General features: G+C 48.4%; 2 protein-coding genes across 2 annotated transcripts; both read left to right on the top strand.

The window, feature by feature from the left end:
* The first annotated feature begins 11,128 nt into the window (after positions 1 to 11,128).
* Positions 11,129 to 12,234, top strand: HRCT1 (histidine rich carboxyl terminus 1). The gene has a single exon (XM_084792626.1). It carries the CDS (start codon positions 11,507 to 11,509, stop codon positions 11,837 to 11,839), a length of 333 nt encoding a protein of 110 aa, XP_084648752.1. The 5' UTR covers positions 11,129 to 11,506; the 3' UTR covers positions 11,840 to 12,234.
* A 1,152-nt stretch (positions 12,235 to 13,386) lies between these two features.
* Positions 13,387 to 16,391, top strand: SPAAR (small regulatory polypeptide of amino acid response). The gene is made up of 2 exons (XM_084792627.1): positions 13,387 to 14,352; positions 14,895 to 16,391. The coding sequence occupies exon 2, from the start codon at positions 15,188 to 15,190 to the stop codon at positions 15,416 to 15,418; it is 231 nt and encodes a 76-aa protein (XP_084648753.1). The 5' UTR covers positions 13,387 to 14,352; positions 14,895 to 15,187; the 3' UTR covers positions 15,419 to 16,391.
* The last annotated feature ends 60 nt before the right edge of the window (positions 16,392 to 16,451 follow it).

Raw genomic sequence — 16,451 nt, 5'->3', positions numbered from 1 at the left:
TAGCTTTTGCTGAGATGTCCTGGTGGGAAACAGGCTCTTGGGTGTTCTGACTGCCCTCAGTGCTTGTCCTCCGCTCAGGGAGGCTTATGTGACTTGCATCCTGGGGGAGCTCCCTGTTCTTACTATAAATAAATATAAACAAAGACTGGTTGCTCAGTATAGGTCTGACTTGAGAGCCCTCAAGCAGGAGGTGGAAACAAATGCGTAGACATTTATTCCTCTACCTTCAGGTTTCTCAGCAGGTGCACTAGTGGTCCTTTGAAGAGTGCTGCATGGTCACATCCTTGGAGGATACTCATTCATCTCTGGCTCTTTCGCCCTTGATATGGTCTCCATCATCCTGACAAATCTAGATGAACCTCATGTTTCTGAACACTCTCTAGGGAACAGGCTATCTATGCCAGGCCAGATCCACACGCATCAACGACATCAGCAGTCACTGAGATTCCCCAGTGCAAAAACCACCTGCTGTTGTCTGGTCCGCCTCGGCTTGGTCCTGGGTTTTTGGCTTCTGATGTCGGTGACTGTTGCATTCCCCAGGACAGGACACAGCTGGGAGTGAGGTGTGGTTCTGTCCAGTGGTGTGCCGGGTAGCTCTTTGTCTGTATGACGTAAGTTAGGGTCATCTGAGAAGAGCGAATCTCAACTGAGAAACTGCCTCCCTCAGATTTGGCTTATAGGAAACATTTTGCTGATTAATGACTTATGTGGGAGCATCTAGGCCATTGTGGGTTACGACACCCCCAGGCAGGCTGAGCAAGCCATGAGGAGAAAGTCAGTAAGCAGCATTGCTCTACAGTCTCGGCTTCAGTTCCTGCCCTCACTTCCTCGATGGTGAGAAACGTAAGTCAAATAAACCCTTTCCTCCCCAAGTTGCTCTTGGACATGGTGGGTTTTTTGTTTGTTTGTTTTTTGTCTTGTTTTTCAAGACAGGGTCTCTCTGTGTAGCCTTGGCTGTCCTGGCTTCGCTTTGTAGATCAGGCTGGCCTCGAACTCACAGTGATTCGCCTGCCTCTTCCTCCTGAGAGCTGGGATTAAAGGTGTGTGCCACCACGCTCAGCTGGACATGGTGTTTTATCATGACAATAGAAGGCAAACTGGGACAAGTAGAAGTGCACTAAAGGTCACATTTCAAACTTTTTAGTAGCCATTCCAGAAAGGTAAAAAGAGAGACTATATACATGCATATTCATACATACATACATACATACATACATACATACATACATACATACGTTCAATGAGTGAATGTAGTCAGAACGGTTATTAGCGATGTATTTCCATTCTTTGTCTACTAAGTCTTTGGGATACAGAGTGTGTGCAGCACTCACTCGGCATCTCAGCTCAGGCTCACTGTATCTTCTCACTCACTGTAGTCAGTGGCTGCCATATTGGGCAATGCCAGCAGGTTCCGCTTACCTACCAACCCCACCAGTAGTTGCCTAGTTTTCTTTCAACTTTAAAAAATGATTTATTTATTTGTATTTTATGTACATTAGTGTTCTGCTTGTATGGGTGTGTGTGTGTGATGGTGTCAGGTCCTCTGGAACTGGAGTTAAAGGTAGTTGTGAGCTGCCATGTGGGTGCTGGGAATTGAACCTGGGTCTTCTGGAAGAGCTGTCAGCTATCAGTGCTTTTAATTGCTGAGCCATCTCTCCAGCCCATTTTGTTTCAATTCTCTCTCTCTCTCTCTCTCTCTCTCTCTCTCTCTCTCTCTCTCATGCGCAGACATGAAAAATTGGACATATATATGTATATATATAAACTCTTGATACAAATCTGCAATCTAGCTATGTTGGTTGGGTTCCAGTAGCTGTGGCAAAGATATTCATCAGAACAACTCAGTGACAGAAAAAGAGCAGAATTTCAGAGGTTCAGGCAATGGTAGTTGTGCCAATGCAAAAAACAGCTCCCACCACAACCTGCATCATCTCAACCCCTCCACAATTGCCAAGGTTCTAATCTATTCATCAGCCTTGCAGAAGGCCCAGTGCGGGTGTGGCTTCCTCCCAGGAACTTCCGGTCATAGTTGCTTAGCCCTGTGCCTTTGTGCAGAAACTCGTGAGGGCCGGAGCAAGTTGCAGAGGAACGTCTTTATAACATGGTGGCCAGAAAGCAGAGGAAAGGAACACAGAAAAGTGGTCCAGTGATCTTCCGCCAAAGAGGGCCCCCACACTCTAAAGAATCTACAAGCTCCCCCAAATGGTGCCACTGTCTGGGGGACCAAGCACGAAGCACATGAGCCTGTGGGGAGATTTCATGTTCAAACCTTAACAGTGGCATACACCGGACCCCTAGTATTTACAGTTGTTAGCCACTTGGCAAGTTTGTCTTATCACATATAAATTGGTTTATCCAACATGTTTGCATTTTTTTAATTTATTGTCTTTTTTTTTAAACAAGGTGCTGTGGGGCCTAGGGTTATGGCACAGGGACCTTATTTTGGATTCCCAGCACCAACATTAAAAAGGCAGGTTGTGGTGGCCTGTGCCTGTAATACCAGCTCAGCGGAGATGGAGACAAGAGACTCCCTGGAGCAAGCAAACAAACAAACAAATGTGGAGAGCGGTGGAGGAAGATCTTTCATATCAACTTCTGGCCTCTGTATGCATATGTATATACATGTGCATGCACACTCTCATACACACACATGTCCACTTGCATACACACAGAGACACATACATGCATGTATGTAGGGTAGGCTAGCTTAATAGTTTTTCAGATTTTAGGACAAAAGTTCCTGAAAGGCTCTTCTCTTTCTTCTCACAGCCCTGCCTTATTTTCCTCTTAGAGAAAATGGATTCTCAGAGACTGAGCTCCTCCCTCACACTTGAGGTCAAAGGGCACTGGGCCTTGTTGAGCTCCATCTCGGCCTAGCAGTTGCCCATTGCTCTCCCATGACCCACAGCAAGTGCCTGGTCTCTGTCAGCCTGTGTGTCATGTGATGATGCTAACCATGCTCTGAGGCCTGAGTGAGGAAAGTCTGTGCGCTGCACTTAGAGGTGTAGGCAGCTGGGGCCGGGAGAGTTGCTTATTGCTTACAGGTGCTTTCCCTTGCGCCCACTTTGGTCCTGACATGAAGTGTGTTCTGATACTTTATATTTCTGTCTTCTGACTCAAGGAAAAGGCTCCAGGGGGCAGCAAGGACCGTGCCTTTTTGCTTCCCTCCCCAGCTTCAGCACCACACACAAGGCTTAGTTTGAGAGATGTTGCTAGAAAAAAAAATGAGCCAGGCAATGGTGGCGCACGCCTTTAATCCCAGTACTCGGGAGGCAGAGGCAGGTGGATCTGTGTGAGTTTGAGGCCACCCTGGTCTACAAAGTGAGTCCAGGACAGCCAAGGCTACACAGAGAAACTCTGTCTTGAAAAACAAACAAACAAACAAACAAACAAACAAACAAAGAAACAAAAAAAGGAAGAAAAGAAATGAATATAAGCCCAGGTTGCGAAGTTATCTTTAGAGGATGGCTTCAGAAAATGGGAACCATGTGGAAGATGGAGAACGAGGACCCAGAGTGTTGCAAGTGCAGTCAGTTTCCAATATTTCTCCACGGTGCGTCAGGGGAAGCCGGGGCCTGGGAAGGCTTGCTGTTCCCCAGGTTCGTGTCCTACAAGCCCAGGAGGTAGGCAGCGCAGCCTCCTCAGATAAAACTGTTTGTTCCCACCCAACCCTGCTGGCAGCTGGTCTACTAAAAAATACATCTATATATTTTAAATATATATATATATATTTAATTTTATCAAGATAAAACAAGTATGGTGGATGTTTTAAGGTTTGTGCAACTATAGTTTAAACAATGATAAAAGTTCATTCCTAGAAGCTCTCCTAGAAATAAAAATATTTTTCCATTGGCAAAATACTCTTGCATTCTACAAAACCAAAACCACCTGTGAACGTAAATTAGTCTTACGTTTCTGCCCCAGCTGCCACAGACTATTTGGGCCAGCCTTGCTATGGTTTGACAGTGCAGTGTGAGTTCATATGCATACAGGTTTCTTTTTATATACTTATTTTATATATTATATACTATATATTATATTATATACAAGTTTATACACACACAAACACACACACACACACACACACATACACACACACACACACACACACACACACACAGTCTCAGTATGTAGCTCAAACCAGATTCAAATTTGAAATCTTCTTACCTCAGCCCCCTGAGAGCTGGGCGCACGGCACAGGCACGCAGTTCTACATTTGAGCGCTTTGAGACGGTGTATACAGAAGGCGATTCTGCGGCTTGGCTTTGGTGAATGAGGGTGATCCCTAGCTGTGGTATTGTGTTTGAGTTGACATTGTTCCTAACTATTTTTCTGAAGACACAGTCACTTTCCTTTGTTACCTATTGTACAGAAAAATGTTCATTGTTGCAAATTTAGAAATGTAGAAATGCCAAGTAGAAATCAGTCATTGCCAGAGCTGGCAGCAGAGAGCTGGGATGTCATCCGGAGCCTCAGTCATATAGCACCTCGGAGGCCAGTCTCTGGGCTATGTGAAACTGTCTCAAAAAACAAAACTACAACAACAAAACAAAAACCAAAACAAAAAACCAAAACACTCACAACAAAGAAGCTGGGGTTGGGGAAGGCTGAGGAGAGAGCTGACCTCACCCTGAGAGCGTAAGGACCTCAGTTTGAACCCCTGAATCCATCGCTAAAAAGAAAAAAGGGTGGGGTGTGTGTGTGAGAAAAAGCCAATCACGATGGCACAGATTTGTAATCCCGGCGATGTGACTGGGACATGGTTGGGTGATCCTGCCGGCTTGCTGGCCTTGCCCACTCAACAAGTTCCAGGGAAACCAGAGACCCTATCTCAAAAAATAAATAAAGGTGGATGACACCGGATGAATGACATCAGAGTTTGTCCTCTGCCCTCCACATGTACACAGACAGACAGACAGACAGACAGACAGACAGACACACACACACACACACACACACACATACACACACACACACACGCACGCACGCACACACACATGCACGCACTCGCACATGCATATACATAGACGCACTGGCACACGCATGCACACACTCACACACATCGCTCTTAACGCTGCTTCTGTAGCTTTCTAAATGTTTATTTATCTATGCCCGTTTATATTTGTAACACAAACATTGCCAGCTAACGAGCAGCGTTCATGTGAAAATCAGGTCACAGTTTCTCGAGTGCCCAGGGCTTGTGCGTTCTGTGGTCTAAACCCCTTCCCAAGCTGCGCCTGCGCTCTGGCTGACTCGCCGCCATCTGGCCGCAGATCCCTGTTTATCTTTAGAGTCTGGAGCAGCTGCTGCTCACTCTGTACTCCACTCTTCTCTCTCTTCCCATCATCCCTCGGGGCCAGAAATAGACCACGGCTTCCATCTAGCTACCGTGGGATGGCTTTCTATACCGTGGAGGGGGGGTGGGATGTGAGGCCCCAGCTTGGCTCTTTATTCTGTATGCTGAAATGGAGAGAAACAGGGATTTGGAAGCTCCCTGGGAAAGTGGCTTAATTTACAAGGCGAAGTCTGCTTCTGAAGGAGAAGGCCTACCTTCTGCGCAATTCAGATCTCTCTCCAGATGGATGCCTATCTGGGCTATCTGGGAAAAAAAAGAAATTCATGTATTTGCAGAGACAAAGCAAAAAAGTACACCGCCCATTTTCAAACCATCACCTCTGTTCCTTGTAACAGTGGCTCCTGCGTCGCTTGTGGCAAGCTTGGTTTTAGGCCATGAGCCTCCCCCCATCCAAGCTCAAGGTGGGATCACCCCAACCCCTTGCACTTTGCTACACGGCTCTCGACAAAGTATTGGACCCCACACCATATTTTTTAGTTTTACATTTGAAATTTACCTATTTATTTTCTTGACACCAGGTCTCGTGCAGCCCAGGCTGGTCTCAAATTCCCTGTGAACTTGAGGCTGACCTTGAATTCCTAGTTGTCCCAACTCTTCCTCCAGACTGCTGCTGGAATTGCAGCTGTCTGCTTCATACCCGCGTCGTTTCACATCTCTTGTTAAGCTTATTAAAACAGCTACAGTTTTTGTCACCAATGTGAGTCATGTCTTCGTTTTACCATGCTTTTGGTTTGGTTATTACAACTGCACAAGAAGAGGACTGATAGCCACCATCTTAATTTTAACGATCTAATTCTCCACTGGGGTTACCGTCACCTGCTCGGTAGAGTGCGTGCACACGGCAGAAGGCCCTGGGCTTGACCCCCAGCAGGGCATACACCATACTCCATGGCACATGCCTGTAATCCCAGGTGAAGGAAGATCAGATTTCCCAGGCCAGCCTCAGTCCCGTGAGTTCAAGGCCAGTATGGGATACACAAGATGCTGGCTCTCACTAAGTAACTAAATGAACAAAGTCTTAGTTCTTGCTGGGATTAATAGCTTTTCAGAAAATTCCCTTAAGTTTCCTAGAAATGTAATCATGCATCTTCCTACTTTTTCTAGTATTCTCTGATTTAGTAGTTCTGAGCTGAGTAAAAATGGTAGGAGTTAACAGTTAGTTTGGTATTGCTTTGAAAGGAATGCTTATTTTTTTTTAAACTACAAATAGTGATGTTAGCTGTTTGACTTAAGATATTTTTCATTTAATCACACAAAGAACATAGCCTCCCTTTTCTTGTTGATTTGTAATACTTATGAGGAATGATTAGCTAATTTTATCAAAAAATTTTTTTGGGGGGAGCCATCTGTCAGGATGATGTTGCAGTCTCACTTTTTTTTAAATCCTACTTACAGAATTAATTACATCAGTAGATTCAAAAAAATATCAAACCGCCCTCGCCTTCCTAGAATACTCGTTACTTGTTTGTGGATATTCGTCCCTCAAAAGTCTGTCAGGGATATAAACACATTCGCTAGTGAAGACTCTGTGGTTTGTCTATAATGCTCTGTGTTCGCGTTGTCAGCCCTGGTGTTAGGGTTTGGCAGAGTCATAAAGTAAATAATATATGTTAAAAAAATAAGATGGGGATGGTGGCTCATACTTGTAATCCCAATACCTGGAAGCCAGAAGCCGGAAGATTGCCATGAATTCAAGGCCAGCCGAGGCAACTGTTGACAAACCAAGAGACCCATGAATAATAAATAGCTCTTTCTCTGTATTTAGACTGTTTACCCATTGTTACCCCCTCTCCCACTAAGACCAGTCTTTGCTTAGAGTAGTGGTGTGAGAATTGCAGAAAAATTAAGTGGAAGAAACAGAGATTGCTGAAACCATCCTCAGTCTTATTTGCCCAAACTTCCCCACCAGCAACCTCCCATACCACAGCAGTGCATTTGTTAAATCGATGAGCTTACATCAACATGTTGTCACTCAAAGCCATGCCTATGTTAGGACTCATTCTCGGTGGCATATGCTACAGATTTTTAACAAATATATAATGCCATATAGTCGCCATTATAGCATGTTAAATATAGGCACCTCAAGTGTTCCTGTGGTCCACTTTTCTTTCTTCTGTCCCTAGTCCCCGACAACGCTCATCTTTTGGTCTGTTCTCTCTGGAGTCTTACAGTTTCCACAGTATCACAGTGTTAGGCCCACAGGATGTGTGGACTTTTCATATTGGTTTCTTTTATTTAGCGAAAGATGTGTAGTTTGTATAGATTGGCCTGTGAGTTGATAGCTCATTTCTTTTTGGCACTGAACAGCATTGCTCTGTCCTGCTGCCCAGTGTTTGTGTGTGTGCTTACCTACCAAAAGGCATCTTGACCACTCTGGGTTTTGGCAGATATGAATCAACTGCATATAATATAATATAATATGATGTGATATGATATAATATAATATAATATGCAGGGCTTGGGGAAGGCATATTTTCAACTCATGTAAATTGTTGGGTTGTATGGCAGAGTGTGTTTAGTTTTAAATGAGACTGTCAAACTTTTATAATAGTGGTTCTACTTCACTGCTCTAAAAACTATTTTTATTAGCCAAGTGTGGTGGTGCACGCCTGTAATCTCAGCACTTGGGGAGGCAGAGGCAAATGGATCTCTGTGAATTCGAGGCCAGCCTGGTCTACAAAGTGAATCCGGGACAGCCAAGGCTACATAGAGAAACCTTGTCTTGACAAAACAAAAACAAACAACAACAACATCAAACTATTATTATTATTATTATCATCATCATCATCATCATCATCATCATCATCATTATTCTGGTGACATTGAGACCCCATCGGTTCTACCTATGTGCCTGGGATGCTTTAGATAGCTGGCTGTTTGCATAGATTGGCCTTGTCTGAGAGAGTATAGATGAGGGAATTTTTACTGTCTCTGCTTCTTAGATTCTAGTGACTCTTGTGATGAGGGCACAATAACCGACCTATAGTGATTGTCCTTTATTTGTTCCCTGGGTGGAGAGACTTTGATCTTGGTTTGCTTGGAGTTAGGATCTATAAAAATTTAGCCAGGTGGTGGTAGCACATGCCTTTAATCCAAACACTTGGAGGGTCTCTCTGAGTTCAAAGCCAGCTTGGTTTACAGAGCGAGTGTCAGGACAGCCAGGGCTACACAGACAAACCCTGCCTTGAAAAACATGTGTGTGTGTTTATGTATGTATGTATGTATGTATGTATGTATGTATGTATGTATTTTCAAGCATGTTGCTTTGAGACATTGAAGACCCCACCTGCTTGCTTGCTAATAGCTTTATTTTCTGGGCATGTGTCCCACTTGCTGGCAGTGTGTCTCCTTTCTCTAACTGACCTGAGTGCCCTCCTGGCCACTGTCCCTACATGCCTGTCAAACCAAAGAATGATAGAACCCTGGCTGGATTCTCTGGGACAGACACCCTCAGATGTACAGGTCACCCAGCTGTTTGCTGCTGATCCTGTCTCTGGGCTGATCCTTGACCTAGCTGCTTCTCGGATAGTTTTTGGACAGCACTGCTGGGACGTACCTTTAACTCTTTCCCAGGAATGACTTTTCTTAGTCTGTACACTCACTTCCTGTCTCCCATGCACTGTACCCTATAGAAACTTACCATAAAGTCCCAGGGCCACGGATATGATTGCTGTGGTATAGTATTCTCTCACTTATAATTATTGGCCATGTTATTGGCAATTCTGAGCGATGAGTTGGTTAAAATGCATGGGTGTTAAATATGGCCTACAAACAAAAGTCAAGATAATAGAAACTTTTAATGCGTCGTCAGAATACAAAAGTGATTTATCCACTGTGACCACTAGGTGGTGCCACCAATTAGTGAAAACAATGTGGTTGTTCTTGCTGACCAACTAAGAATCCACCCACGCCGACTTGTGCTTATATACATAAATATGTGTACACATAAATAAGAGGTGCATGAGTCCCCACAGGGAACAGTACCTTAAAAGTGTCTCTATGCGTACAAAGACACTCGTTGAATTGAGGCGCCCTGGGAAGCCTGGGCTTGAAGTAAGGTAGCAACAACTTCCAAACGCTTGCCCATCAGCCACTGGTCTGAAAGTCCTGACTAAGAAAGCTGCCTATGGAGCCTTCAGGAGGGAAATACAGTGAGAGAGGGTGGGACTACCTCATTAGAGTCCTCGAGTTGGTCCCTCTAAGGCCATCAACCTAGCAAACCCTTTGTCCAGTCAGGCCATCCAAAACTATCAGTGAAGCAGCCACGGGGGTGGGGATGGGGTTAAAAGTAGGAAAACACTATCCCACAGGGGACATGGGCTTCTGGGACCCCGGAGACTGCCACCTGCTACCTCTGAGTACTCAAAATAGCGAATAAGTGGGCCACTTCGAGGTCCTGCCGCTTATCCAAACGGGGAGGAAACCTGCACCTCAAAAACTAAACGTGTGTTGTATATAGATGCGTGTCTCTCAATCCCTGGCCCCTGAAGCTCTCACCATCACTGTGCACCATCTTCTGTTGTCCCTGGAAAGTCCCAGCAGCAGGTAGCATCCTCAACCCTGGATAGCTCTTCTCACCCAACCCAAAGTGCTAGTGACTGCTGTGGTAGACGCTAACCCACAAAGGTGAGAGACTCGGGCAAGTTTCGTCCCTTCTTGTCTCAGTTTCCCTAATGTGGGCTGGGACGGGATGATTCCCAGAGGCCCTGGGGAATGACTGAAGACCTTCAGGTCTGCACATTGCAGAGCAGTCCTCTGCTTGTGTGGAGTGGGCATCTCCTTGGAGAAGTTCTGGAGAGGGAAGTTCTCTGTCTAACCTTCTCTTCCTCATCTCTCTCTCTCCCTCTGCTCCCCCCTCCCCCGCCCCCTCTCGCCCCCACCAGCTTTCTTTTCAATGTGCCTCTAGGGAAGGCAGCTAGCTCCAGAGCCCCAGAAGTCTGAGCGAGAAGTTCTGTGCTCAAGCTTTGTTAAAAGTTCAAGTGACTTCTCTAGAGAGGCCAGAGAAGTCTCTGGAGTCAGGAGCCCAGCCTTTCCCCCCCCCCCCCCCCGCCCTGCCTCCCCGAGATCAGCTTGGCTTAAAGTGATGAAGAGCCATTTGAGCTGCTGAGGTTTTCACGAAGGATGTCAAAGAAAGCAGCCATGCTTGGGATTAGAGCAGGGGAGATGCCCCTGGAGTTACCTCTGCTGCGGGGCCTCTTTGACCAAGCTACTAAAGAGCTCAAGAGCTGAGAGCCAGCCTGAGGCTTAGGGCTGAGGTTGGAGGAAGGGGCTGAAGGACCCCTGAGGGTCTCGGGAACAGAGTTTGGGTTTGCGGGAGCCCCCATTGCACATGAGAGCCTAGCCAGCTTACAGATAACAGAGACGCTAACGGAGACCAGGAGACCATGAACGCCAGCCTCTTCCGTGGTGATGACTAGAGGTGACTGTGCACACTTGGATGACTGTCCGCGGCCAGGTAGGAGTGACCCGAGTTTTGTGGCAGGGTGGATGAGCAAGCAGAGACTGCCACCCATGGAGACTGTTGACTTGGGAGCCAAGGGACTGGCCTGCGTGACCTCAAGTGGCTTCCTATTGACCCAAAGCTGACACCCAGCCTTCTGGCTTCCTCGACCCAGCAGGAGAAGCAAGGGCCTCCCAGATGATGAATGGCTCTCGGCTTGGCTCATCAGGGTCCAGACATCCCTGACTGAGTTCAGAGAACTTGGCCTGACTCACTGGACGGACTCTGACCCTCAGCGGGGAGTGGGGTGGGGGCAGGGGTGGAGAGGGGAACACTGCAAGATGCAGTCACAGAGCTAGGGAGTTGTGTGCGTCCAAAGCCTACACCTTTCATCTCTTGTACAGTGGTTTCTGGGAGAGAAAACTGCCCCCAGGAGGCAGGAATAGATAGGATCTTGACCTCTTATCCCGGAATTCAGGGCCCTCCCTTCAAGCAAGTCAGTCCCACAGCTCCCTGATCTCCACCCACTCTTTCAGTGGCTTGCCTCCCCCCACCCCCAAGCCAGTCCAAATAAGCCTCTCCCACATTCCCTGGCCACTCTCCAGCCTGCAGGAGCTGGGGCACCCTTGACTTCAGGGACTGTGAGGGCTGAGCAGAGGCTGCCGAGAGCAGCCACCGAGTGAAGGGAAGGGGGACCCTCTGGCTTCCAGATGTTAGGCCTTCTGGAGAACACAACCCTTGTGAGCTGGGTCCTGGGCACTGGGCTGGCTTTCCTGATGTTGCTGCTGCTGCTGGCCTTCTGTCTTTTCCGCAGATCACAGGAGCATGATGTGGAGAGAAACCGAGTCCGGCAAGCGCGGCCTCGACTCTTCCGTGGCCGGCGCCTGGGTTTCCTGGGAATTGTGCATCATCACCATCACCGTGGCCACGTGTCTGGAGTGACTGGTGTGGGCTTTCATCACCACCACAAGCACCGCCATTCTCCTCGCCAGCTCCACCACCACCACCATCACCATCACCATGCACATGGAGCCCGCCGCTGAGGCCAACGGAGAGCATCCACCTGGCCATGCCCTCCATCCGACACCAGAATGAGTGGACCCTGATGTTTCTATAGGAAAGGATGTGCCTTTGGGATGAATAGGGGCGCTGGGACCTGGGTATATGAGCCCTTCGGTCTATGTGTAGCAGAGACCTGAGATCCACCTGGGTGGCCCTCTACACAGTGTAGGGCTTGGGCTTGGAGCAGGGCTGGCTGAACACCCTACCTTGTGACTGCAATTCCTGGTGACCCTGGAAGTGACAAGGCAGAACCAGGGCCCCGGGCGGATATGATGGGGGAGGCCTTGTGACATTCTTCCAGGCACAGAACGTTGTATGGGGAAGCCTGGTCCATTCATTGCTGCTCGTCTGTAAGAAATAAAACCACCAGGAAGCTTTTTATTTTTGTGGAAACGGTTCTTGGGAGGAGCTGCTAGGGCTGTGTCACAGAGCCGTGGGAACTGTCCTGGGGTCTGGCTGTGGAACGGGGAGAAAGGGGGTGATTCCCTCCTGAGCTCTGAGGAAGAATTCAGCGTGGACAGCCCCAGGGCTTTGAAGACAAGACAGTTGAGACCACCCAGACTGGGTTCCTGAGCACTCAGCCTGTAGTGCTCCTCCTAGCCTGGCACAGGGCAGGCGCCACCCTTGGGCTGCACTGGGTTCAGTGTTTCCTTGGGGATCAGGCAGGGATCCATGTCTAACCTTGGGTCTCCATCAGTCTTTTCACAGATGCACAGCAGTGGCTGATAAGTCTGGAGGGCCGGAACAGTTCACTGTTTGCAGCACAGGGTGGCCTTGAGAGAGCGCTTGCCTGGCCTGGGCTCAGCTTCTCCTTCCTTAAAACGGAATGGATAGCCGGGTGGTAGTGGCTCACACCTTTGACCCCAGCCCTTGAGAGGCACAGGCAGGGCTGTGAGTTTGAGGCCAGCCTGGTCTACAAAGCTAGTCCAGGATAGCCAAGGCCACACAGAGAAACCCTGTCTAGAAAGAAAGAAAGAAAGAAAGAAAGAAAGAAAGAAAGAAAGGACCTAAATACACTGTAAAGAAACAGTTGGGTCCATGAATGGGAAAAAGATCTTGTCTGAGCCTGGGAACAGGGGAGAAGCAGGACAAGGCTCCGTCGGGGAGGTGACTCACTGGAGTAGAATGTGCTCTTTCCTTCCCTTTCCCAGTGGACAAGGAGAGGGGAGGGGTGACCGGTGAGGAAAGGGGTGCAAATCCACAGTGGCACGCTTAGGCCAGCCCAGCCCTCAGTCCTGGACCCTCTTTTAGCCGCAACTTCCTGCACTCTGTCTGCTGTAGACCTGTCCACTTTTAGCGCCACGGGAATTTTACAGATACGTCAAAGATGGGAAAGAGGGGAAAGTTGAGGCAGGAAAGCAAACCTATATGAGGCAGGAGGTAACAGGACAGACAGGGCAAAGGCTCTGCACTCCTGTTAAAATGCCAATGCCGGCCATTCTCCCTCCACACACTCAAGGTGAAGGCAAAGGAGAAACAGCTTGCAACAGTTTCTGGGGCTTATCTCCTACCCCCAGTAGGCAGCATGGAGAGTCAGTCAGATACTCTACGCTGGTGTTTCCTGTTTACAGCTCTGTACTACTGGTTGCCCCAGTTAAGATGAATCCTGTCAAGTGTTTGTTCCCTGTGCCATGCGGAGGATGAGCCCAGATCGTCGGAGCATCTTCGAAAAGAGGCCAGCCGTGCTGGACAGGGCATTGCATTGTTGGTCCTCCTGCCTCCCCGAATGGGCTGTTTGCCCGTACTGCTACTGATGTTCTCTTGGTCCTTGGAAAAACTAGAACAGTTCCTGGCTGTGTGACCTTGGTCACAGCTCTCTCTCCCTCTCTCTCTTCTCGGGGACACGGCAGAATCGGATGATCACTCTGACTGTATGGTTCCTGTGAAGAGCCAGTTGGAGCAGAGGAAGGGACTTTGCCATTTGCGGCTATCTCCTGGCCAGGCATAGATGGTCTGAGACCATCTCTGCTGTACCTGCACCTGTAAAATGGAGGCAGTGTCCCACTGCACAGGGCTGTGGGGCCAGTGTTTGTGAGACAAGTATTTGTGAGACAGTGCCTGGCTATGTTCGGTGCCCAGGAATACTCTTTCTTAAGACTCCAATTTTCATAATATGGGTAAAGGGCACGCTGATAGTACAGACTTCTTTCTGTTTGGGATATAATCTCAGGAGGTGCCTGGCATGAGTGGGTTTGGGCCAGGATCCCTCCCCTGATACTCTCAAGGGCCAGCTAATGATCTTGTAAGTATGTGGGGCGGGCTAAGTGCTGTAGCTGTGTAGGTGGTGGCTGTGGGTCATGGGCCTTCAACCACAATTGGAGGAAGGGATTCAGGAAGTACTCACAGCTGCTCAGGCGTCTCGAGCCAAGTTCCAGGCAGCACTGACAAAAACATTGCAGGCCTCGGGCAAGAGAGTCATGGCCACCTGGGGTGGTCACCAGACAAGGAGCCCACAGCAGGAGACGCAGTCAGGGCGGGCACTGCTGAAGTCCTGGTAAGTCTTCACAGCACCCAGTGTGAACACTGGGCCCTGGGGGTGGCCGCAAAATGGGGGACGGCCTCATGGGGCAGCTAGAAAAGCAAAAGGGCCCTATGACGCATTACTAAGGTGGCAGGAGGAGGTCCTTCCCTGTCTACACCACACTTCCGAACCCTGCCCAAAAAAATGAGGCCAAGTACAAAGGGCTCTCACATTCACTCCCATCTCTCTTCCTGGAGGCCCCTGGGTGCAGTGCCTTGTCTCACCTCCACTCTACTCAGAGGGTGCCTTTCTCCACACCTGCCTCTCAGGGGCTGGGAAGGCAGCACAGAGGCCAAGTGTTGGCCCCTGAGGCCCTCCTAGGGAGGAGCCACTGGGCCCACCAAGGGGTGTGTGTGTGTGTGTGTGTGTGTGTGTGTGTGTGTGTGTGTGCATTTTGTATAGTCACTTTTAAAAAAAAGCAGTCACGCTTGAAGCCCTGAGACACTGCCTAGTGAGCCTGGCCTCCTTCTTAGCAGTGTCTTCTGAGCTCTTTCTCTTGTCTCCTCTACATCCAGGCACTCACTTGCTTACATCTTTCCTCATGGTGCTTTCTAGAAGTTGCTAGTGAAACACATCTCTTGGAGATATGACCCGACGTTAAAACTAAACCAAAGATCATCTGATCACCCTCAGAAGGGTTTGGTGGCCTACGGTGGCACAATCTCAGGCTACAGACCAGAGTCTTAGAAGACAGAAGGAGAGAAGCCATCTGGCACAGAGCCCTTTAGTCACCAACAAAGCCAGCCTCTGATGGGACCCTAAGGCTCGGAGATCACCCGCATTGTATGACAAGTGCTGTTCAGGAGTCATGGAGACGGCAGTGATTGGGGTGGTGGCCGTGCTGTTTGTCATCACCGTGGCCATCACCTGCGTCCTCTGCTACTTCAGCTATGATTCAAAGACCCAAGACCCAGAGAGGGGCCCCGGACGCAGCTTCACCGTGGCCACGTTTCACCACCAGGAGGCGTCGCTCTTCACAGGGCCTGCCCTCCAATCCCGGCCAATGCCAGGAGCCCAGAACTTCTGGACTGTTGGGTGAGGCTGGCAAATCCCTTGGCATTTGTTCTGCTAGTGCGTGGGCCCATCTACCCCTCCGATAAGCATTGTCTGGTGTCTCAATCCTCCCAGGCCTCCGTCCTTGTCCTTCTGTGTTCCACAAACACTGTGCCTCCTCCCATTCTGGCTTCCTCTGCCCTCTATCCTGGGGAGCTGAGGTGCTCAGACCAGGTGTGAGTTACCTCTAAGTGGAGAAATCAGCTAAGCCCTAGGCACAATGGGGCTGAGGAGCCAGTGGAGATGTGGACGGACACTGTGTGGCATTCTAAGGTGGGGTTGTTCCAGCCAGCTATGGAACCTCACCAGGAGTTATCAGCCTGTCAGCAGGGTGCTGTGACAAAGTCCTTTTGCCACCCAAGAAACCAGAGCTCTCAAGTGGACATTTTGAGACACTACTGTTTTGTTAGTATTTTGGGGCACTGCACAGTGCCCAGCCCCAGACTTGCTCCTGTTGCCTGAAATTCTGAAAACAAAAGGGCTGAGTTCTGGGAACGAGTGACTTATTTTATAATTGAGAATGTATATCCTTTTATGGGTCTTTCCAAATCTGCTTTGGAAAACCACAGAAGTAAGCAGAATAGAAAAAAAAAAAGAGCCACAGAAAGCACAAGGTGTTTCATTAGCAGCAAGGCCACCAAGAAGACTTAAACAAGACTTGCTATGTTGCTGTAGTCCGACAGACATGGTCTATTCTTAGCACGTGTGAGCAGTTTGCGTCACTTAGGAATGATAGGGGAACTGTGAACTGAAAGATAATTCCAAAAATGTTAAAATGTTGTTACATTTCACTGCATGTGAGGAAGCTGCTGTGTTTTCTTTTCTTTTTTTCTTTTTCTTTCTTTCTTTCTTTTCTTTTCTTTAAACCACAAATAAAGGGACATTTGTTTTTATTAATAGAAAAAAAATCTCCTCCCTTCATGTTCATGGAATAAATGACCTCTCATATTTAAAGACTATGATCCAAAGAGTGGAAAATGATGAGCCTCTTGCCTTGAGTCTACGCATCTAACCCTGAG

This window comes from Acomys minous, assembly GCF_964271855.1.
Source record: "Acomys minous genome assembly, chromosome: 8".
Lineage (NCBI taxonomy): Eukaryota > Metazoa > Chordata > Mammalia > Rodentia > Muridae > Acomys > Acomys minous.
This window is presented reverse-complemented; position numbering and strand designations above follow the sequence as displayed.